Source organism: Myotis daubentonii, chromosome 18, assembly GCF_963259705.1.
Source record: "Myotis daubentonii chromosome 18, mMyoDau2.1, whole genome shotgun sequence".
Taxonomy (NCBI): Eukaryota; Metazoa; Chordata; class Mammalia; order Chiroptera; family Vespertilionidae; genus Myotis; species Myotis daubentonii.
Window position 1 is genome coordinate 42960045 of NC_081857.1, and position 8272 is coordinate 42968316.

The window sequence follows — 8272 nt, forward strand, 5'->3', positions numbered from 1 at the left end:
ACATCCTTGTCATGTATATGATCTTAGTGACAAAACTTGAGTTTCTAAGTATGAGCTTAGCTATAGCTTTTTTGATGTCCTTTATCAAGTTGAGAAAATTCCCCTCTATTCCTCGTTTACTGTGAGTTTTTATCATAAATGGGTGTTCGGCTCTGTCAAATGCTTCTTCTCCTTCTAGTGATCCAACCATGAGGTCTTTCTTTTTTAGAGTCTGTTGATGTGATAGATTAATAGCTCTTTTTATGACAAGTATGGCATTAGGTAGATAAAAAAAAGTAAGGGCTCTGTAGTCCAGCTTCCACCTCCTCTGTGACTGGTAAACTACTGAACTATTCTCAGCCTTAGCTTTCTCATTGGTATAATAAGGATGACATCAACATCACAGTGCTTGGGATTCAATGTGATAACACAGGCATCCCTCAGAGACACTGTGGTTCTGTTCCAGACCATCGCAATAAAGGAGTGTGGCAATAAAATGAGTCACACAGATTTTTTGGTTCCTAGTGCAAATAAAAGTTATTTATACCATACTACAGTCTACTAAGTGTGCACTAGCACTGTCTAAAAATACAATGCACATACCTTAATTTAAGAATACTGCTAAAAATTGCTAACCATCATCTGAGCCTTTAGCATAAAAACAGACACATAAATCATTGGAACAGAAGAGAGCCCAGAAATAAACAGAGGAACTGAATAGACATTTTACAAAGAAGGCACACGATGGCCAACAGGTACATGAAAGGTGCTCAACATCTCTGATCATTACAGAAATGCCAATCAAAACCATAATGAACTATCACCTGTTAGAATGACCTATCAAAAGGGAAAAAAAAATAAGTGTTGGTGAGGATGCAAAGATAACCCTTGTAGAAGGGAATGTAATTTGGTGTAGTCACTATGAAAAACAATGTGATAGTTGCTCAAAAATAATTTTTAAGTACAATTATATGATCCAGTAATCCCATGTCTGGGTAGCTCTCCGAAGGAAGTGAAATGACTATGCTATCTCAAAAAAGATCCTGCACCTCACGTTCACTGCAGCATTAATAGCCACATATGGAAACAACCTACACACGTCCTTTGACAGGTGAGTGGATGAAGAAAATGTGAGGTACAGACGCACACAACGAAATACTACTCAGCCATAAAAAGAAGTCATTCTGCTGTAACAACATACATGGGCTTTGAGGACAGTATGTTAAGCAAAGTAAGAGGAAGACAAATATACTGTATGATCTCACTTATATGTAAACATTAAAAAAAAGAAGAAACAAACAAACAAAAAGAAACCTTACAGCAACAGAGAACAGACTGGTGGTGGCCAAAGACGGGAGTGTGGAGGGAAGGGCAAAATGGGTGAGGTGGTCAAAAGACGAAAGCTTGCAGCTATGAGATAAATAGATTTATTTATTTAACAAAATAAACACAAGAAAGACATTTTAATAAACTAAGATGAGTTCTAGGGATGCAGTGTACAGCATGGTGACTACAGTTAATAGCTATGTGTGGGGACAGATGTTTACAATGAACTTTTCTATTCATCATTTATGTATATACTTATGTCAAATCAATTATCAATTATATCTCATTCATTATCAATTATATATCAATTTAAAAAGAAAAACTGAACTCTAAAAGTTAAAAAACTTATTGCTAAAGATTACAGCAAGTACAACAAAACTTTAATATCCACAATATATAAAAACTCCTAGGAATCAGTAAGAAAAAAAATGACATTAAAAAGAAAATGAATAGATAATATGAACAGGCATTTAACAGAGAAGAAACATGAATGGCTAACTAAGAAAATATATCATTGATACTCAGGGAATTCAAAATAAAACAAGGTACCATACACACATACAACATGCACACACCATTAAAAAGTCCAATAATGCCAATTTATCAGAGAGGATGTGTAGAAACATGAATTCTCATGCACTGCTAATGCAGTATAAATTAGCACAACCACTTAGGAAAGCTGCCTGCCAATATCCAATCAACTTGAAAATAAACCCAACCTATAATCAATCCGGCAATTCTACTTTTAGAAAACTCTAGTCTTGACATATACTGTACTGAAATATGCACAAGAATGCTCACAACAGCAATTTGTAACAGGAAAAAATAAGAAACAATCTTGTATTTGTCAACTAGGTAATCATATAATCAAATATCTTATGACAAGGAAAATGAATTAGAGCTACATATAAACTTAGATTAATAAACAATTATTGAACAAGAAGAGCAAATTACAGAAGACACAGCATGACAGCATATATGTATTGTTTAACCATGTAAAATAGAACTAGAGTGTCCCCCAAAATATATACACATTTTGAATCATTATACAGGCAGTGTTTATTAAAACACACTTCATTTTCAAAATGTAATAATCAGCCGTTACATTTTTAATACTAAGTCTCCCAAGTCCGTGTGTACTTTGTAATTAGAGATGAATTTAGACTAGGCATGTGGAGTGCTCAGTAACCACATTAGTGGCTACCCCAGCAGACAACACAGCTCAAAACAACTCTGCCATGCTGTCTGTGGTGTCATAATTTAGTATTTTTACTTCTATTTATTAAACTCCCAATCAATTGTTGCTATTATTTTCTTACACATTAATTAAATTTACCCTCAGGCTTACTGACGTCTTGGCTAGCCTCACTCCTTCTACCGCAGATCTCCATCTGGAGTCATCGGTCTTCTTTCTGAAGTACAACCTCTGAAATTTCCAGTGGGGGTGTTATCAATGTCCTCAATTGTCTTTCTTTTTTTGGGGGGCGGGGGGTGAGGAGAAAGGGGAGTATTTTTGAAAAGGTCATTATTTTTGCTCTTGAGGGTAATTTAGCTGATTATGTGATAACGGGGATAGTTATTTTCACTCAACACTTTGAAGACACTATTATTTCCACTATCTTTTGGATGCCCATCTTGCTGAAGCAGCATTTTGTCTTATTTCTTCTTAGGGAATCTAATTTTTCTCAGGCTGCGTTACAGATCTTCTCAGTGTCTTTGGTGTTTTGCTTTTTTATTGTGATGTGTCGATTTCCTTGTGCCTCCTAAATCTAAGAATTCATGTAACTCATCAATTTTGGAATATTATCAGTCTTTGGCTTTTTCAAATTTTGCTTCTCCGCAATCTTTAATGTCTCTTTCTGGAACTCTAAATATTTGTTAGAATTTATCTGCTTTTCCTCCCTATCTTTTAACCTTTCTATTTTCATCTCTTTAGTGCTCTGTACCAAATTCTGAGTAATTTCTATTTTTTAGTTCACGAATTCTCTTTAGTACTATCCGACCCACTATATTTTTTAAAGGTCTGAGCTTTTACCATTTGCTTAAAATTGATTTGAGAGAGAGAGGAAGGTAGAGAGAGAGAGACATCAACTGGATGCCTCCCGTATGTGCCCAACCGGGCATCTCACCTGCCACCTTTTGGTGCATGGACAACACTCCAACTGAGCAACCTGACCAGGGCCTCACCAACTATTTTTAACCTGGACTCCAGGCTCTCCTACTGGCCATATCTGACTTGCATTAAAGTGCTCCTTCCAAATCAGACTTACAGATTAAAGAACAACAAACATCCTCATCATTTGAGCACTTAAGTGCCATTCCATGCCGAATCTTTTATGGATTATTTTATCTAATCTTCAAAGTAACTTTTGGGGTAGGTCCTACTTTGCCCATTTAAAAATCTGTAAAAACTAAAACTCGGATGTTATCTGTTCAGTGTTATAGAGGCCACACCCTAGCCCGTTCAATTTCAAATTGCCTGCTTGACAAAACCTCCATTGAAAAACATCCTCACCCACCATCAACAATTCCAATTTCTGTTAAATTTTAATATTGTATTTCTACTATATAAGCCTTAAGTAAACTTTAAGCCAAGTCTTTGTAGATATCCTTTAAGAATATTGATGAACAGATGTTTATTGAGCAGACTATGCAGGCCACGAAAAAGGTGAAGAAAAAGTTATTACAGGAAATGTTTCTGGGAATAATATCACCCACGTGTGGATGAAAAACAAAAATCAGATGTCACGTCTTCTAACAGAAAAACACACCACTTACAAAATACAAAAAGAGAATCTGAGTCTCCAGATCCAATTACAAACTGACAGAGAGATGGAGATGATCACTTCCCAACCACTGGAATGTCTGTCATCCACGGACAGACAATAGCAGGCAGTGGGGAGAATGTGGATGCCTGGACATCTCATACACAGCTGGCAGCAATGTAAAAGGTACGACCACTTTGGGAAATAGTTTGCAGTTTCTTAAAAACTTAGCTATGCCTCTGCCTGTTCCGGCAGTTCCCACCACAGGCATTTCCCCGAGAGAAATGTAAGCACATGTCCCACTAAGCCTTGCACAGGAATGTTCAGAGCAGCTTTATAACAGCCCCAAACTGGAAGCATGCCAAACACTGACAGGAGTTGAAAGAATAAAACACACTGCTGTATACCCACACAATGCAATATTGCTAAGCAATATGAAGGAATCAACTATTGATACATAACATGAGTGAGTCTGAAAATAATTATGCTGAGTGAAATAAGCCAGACCAACAAAGGGTACATACTGTACAATCCCATTTATTTAAAATTCTAAAAAATGCACACACATCATAGTGAGAGAACGCAGATCAGTGGTTGCTTGGGGAGAGAAAGACAGATGGGAGGGGTTACGAAATGATACTTTGGGGGGGGGGAGTGTATGTTCATTGTCTTGATTATAGTAATGGTGTCATAGGTGCATACATATGTCAAAACCTGTGTACTTTAAATATGTATCTTATATCAAATATCTCAATAAAGCTATTTAAAGGCAAGGCAAGATGTTGGCCAGCACACATGACATGAATCCATTTGTGTAAACAAGGATGTTCTCATGTGCGGTAATATATAAACTAACTAGAGGCCTGGTGCACGAATTCTTGCACTGGTGGGGGGCCTATCCCATGGGTTGGAGGGGATGCAGGAGGTTGGCAGGCCCTGCCCCTGATCAGGGGGAGGGGGAGATTGAGGGCAGGCCAGCCCGGGATAGGGCCACCCCTGGATTGGGCTGGTTGGCCAGCCGCAGCACAGGTCATAGTAACCAGTTGTTCTGATCGGTCTGGTTATTCCGGCGTTCCTGTCCCTTGGCTTTTATATAGATAATTGCAGGAAAAAAATGTACCAGAAATATTTTAACATAATTACTTACACCCAAGAAATAGGATTGGAAATCAGTGAGAAATACTGTGCACACTGAACATTTTTTAACCATGCACATTACTTTTATTTTGTAAAAAATTTATGAAAGTTTAATTACTTGTATAGAGGTCTGATGCTAAAGCAAAAGTTCTTAACCACTATCCTAGAAAATCATATAAAGTATAACTTTCGTTATTCAAACTTTTATATTCACAATGGGGGGGGAAACATTAGCAATTATTTTTATATCACTTTCTAATATTTTGCCCTCAAACTACTACAAAAATAGAACACTGGTGTAGCCAATAAACCTTATCTGGACATCCTCTTCTCTTCCCAGCCTCACTTCTCCCTGCCTTCTCACTCTGGGTCTTGTCTAGTTCTCTCTCTCTTGTCCATGAGTATTGGACAATTCAGACTTGTATCATTTATTCTCTTACAAAATTCACTTCCAGTTTGGATGGTAGCTATAGGATCTACAACTTGCACTCCTGAGCTGTTCTCCATTTTAAAGCCTCCTCTATCTCAACTTAGGAAATATCATTGCCAAATAATACGCCTTCCCTGCAAAAAAAAGCTCATTACTTCACCCCCAATGTACACCATCTGAACTTAACAAAAAAGCCTAAACATTAAAACATGGAAAAGAGTTCACTATAAGGCAGAAGACAGAAACTAAGCAAGAAAACGTAAGGTATCTCCAGAAGTATTCTGAGGACCACCACGCTGTTATGGACAAAACTTTAAAATTCTAAGAAATATTGTGAGCAGTCAGCCTCACTGCACTGAGCACTCTGAGGGGGAATGTCCCTGCACCCAGCCAGTCTCTGGCTACAGTTAACGTGTAACAAGACCAATTCTGCCCCAAATTGTATCTGAGGACCTGCTGATCTAGGCTTGGAAGGTGCTAGGCCAGGCTTGGAAAACAGATACCAGACAAGGACCCTGCCCTCACGGGGCAGACAGGCTGGCAAACAAAAAATGACCTTAATCGTGATGTTAAAATGTGCAGGAGTTAACGGAAATGAAAGGCCTCACCAGCAGAACCAGGGCTTAAAGAAGGAGCACTTTGCTGGGCAAAACCTGACTGAGGAATCCCAGTCGCCCCCGCACGAGGCCACGCAGCCAGCCCTGACCTGACTCAAGCTGGAAGCTAATCCTGTCAACAAGTTTCTTTCCTTTTTAAGGATCAGGGTAACCGATTTCAAATGTGGCCGGTTATTGGCAAAACTATCTTATCTGCATCAGACAGGAGAAGAGTTAAAGAAAAATCTTAGATTAAAAAAATGATGATTCCGGTTAACTCACTTGGCCATTTAAAGCCCTAATTTCCCCTCCGAAAGGTGGGGTATCATTTCCTCTTCCCCAGCCGTGCCTGGAAGCATCTAATTTCTCGAACCCCCTGCGCCCCTCCTTTTAAACGTCTGGTTGTTGTCTATGTAGGTGCAGAACCACAGGGTCCCACGCCCAAACCCGAGCGGGTCCCCCAAAGCTCGGTGAGCGTGCCCACCCACCGACCCCCCACCCGGGGTCCCCCAAAGCTCGGTGAGCGTGCCCACCCGCCGACCCCCCAACCCGAGGTCCCCCAAAGTTAGGTGAGCGTGCCCCCCCGCCGTCCCCCAAAGCTCGGAGAGCGTGACCCCCGCCATGCTCACGCCCCCCGCCCGCGCCCGGTCCTCCCTGCAGCCCTACCTTCACGCCGACCGTGACATCCGTGACGATCCTGTACAGAGAGGAGAGAACAGCGTCAGGCCGGCAGGAACTTTCCAGGCCCCCGCCCCCCGCAGCACGGGAGGGGGTCCCTCGGATCCTGGTCCACTTGTGCCCGGAAGTGACTGCACAGGCGAGACGCCCCGGGCCGGGCCCCCACCCCCGGCCGCGCCGCCTCGAACTTCAGGCCGGGCCCGGTCCTCCCGGAGGCGCGCTCCTCCCGCGCGGGGCCACCGGCCCGCGGCCGCCTGGGGCGCCGGGCATGGCGGGGAGACCGAGTCCTCGCCCCGCCCCCACGCGGCCGCGGGCGCCCGGCCGCCCGTTGGTCCCCGGGGCGGGGGAGGGGCGCGGGGAGGGGGAGGCGGCTCGGGCTTTCGGGCCGGTTTTGTTCTCCCGCAAACGGGTCGCCGGGGCCGAGGGCCGCCCGCGCGGCGGGGTGCGCCGGGGTCGCGTGGCCCACGTGACGGGGCCGGGCGCGCACGCCCCACGGGGCCGGGGTCGCTCAGGGCCCGGCGCCCGCCCCGCGTGTCCCGGGCCCGCTAACGGCCGCCCGCCCGCTCCCACCGGCCCGGCGACAACAAAGGCGGTGACACGGCCGCCCCTCCCCCGCCCCGCAGCTCCCGCCTCCCGGTCCCCGTTCCCCGCACCGGGGCGGGCGGAGCAGGCGGCCAGACCGCGGGGACACGGACTCGGGCCTCCCCGGACCCCGGCCTCGCCGGCCCCGCGCGGTCCCCGGCCGAGTCCCGGCGGCGGCGGCTCCTGGGACAGGGCCGCCCAGGCCCGGCGGCGCCTGGCCCGCGCCCGGCGCTGTCCCCCCCACCCCGGAGCCGCCGCCGCCGGTCCCGGTGCCGGCCCGTCGCGCCCGGTCCCTCAAGCGGCCCGGCGACGGGGGGTGTGTGCGAGGGGGCGGCGGGGACGGCGGCCGGACCGCGAGGGGCAGCCGGGTGGCTCTGACGGGACCCGCCGGGCCGCCGGGCGACCACCCCCGGCCCCCGGCCCGATTCGGCCCGTCACCTACCCGTCCATTGCCGAACCGGACAAAGCCTCGCTCCCGGGGACCGAGCCGCGCACCAGCAGACACACAAGAGCGGCGACAAAATGGCGGCCGGCGCGCGACGGAAATGGCCGAGGCGGCGGGGCGCGCGGGCCGAGCGGCGGAAAAAGCCGATGCCTGCGCGGGGGGCGGGGCCTCTGGGGCGCGGGGGGCGGGGCCTCTGGGGCGCGGGGGGCGGGGCCTGGCCGCGCGGGGGCGGGCCTCTGGGGCGCGGGGGCGGGGCTGCGGCACCTGCGGGCGGGGCCGCGACTCTGGGACCGGAGCTCTGACCCGTGCGCCCCACCCTCCGCCCCTCGGTGCC

At 46.6% G+C, this 8272-nt stretch overlaps 1 protein-coding gene across 5 annotated transcripts in view; it reads right to left on the reverse strand.

The window, feature by feature from the left end:
* The window catches only part of PTBP2 (polypyrimidine tract binding protein 2), a 36900-nt gene extending 28835 nt beyond the window's left edge, over window positions 1-8065 (reverse strand). For 2 of the 5 annotated variants that reach the window (XM_059674054.1, XM_059674053.1), the window contains exons 1-2: window positions 7936-8065; window positions 6900-6930 (exon numbers count right to left, since the gene is read on the reverse strand). In XM_059674054.1, the coding sequence (XP_059530037.1) occupies window positions 6900-6930; window positions 7936-7943 (39 nt within the window). In that variant the 5' untranslated portion in view covers window positions 7944-8065. The remainder of the gene's footprint in view (window positions 1-6899; window positions 6931-7935) is intronic. The other 3 variants (XM_059674056.1, XM_059674055.1, XM_059674057.1) reach the window with 2 other exon arrangements.
* Window positions 8066-8272: the final 207 nt, after the last annotated feature.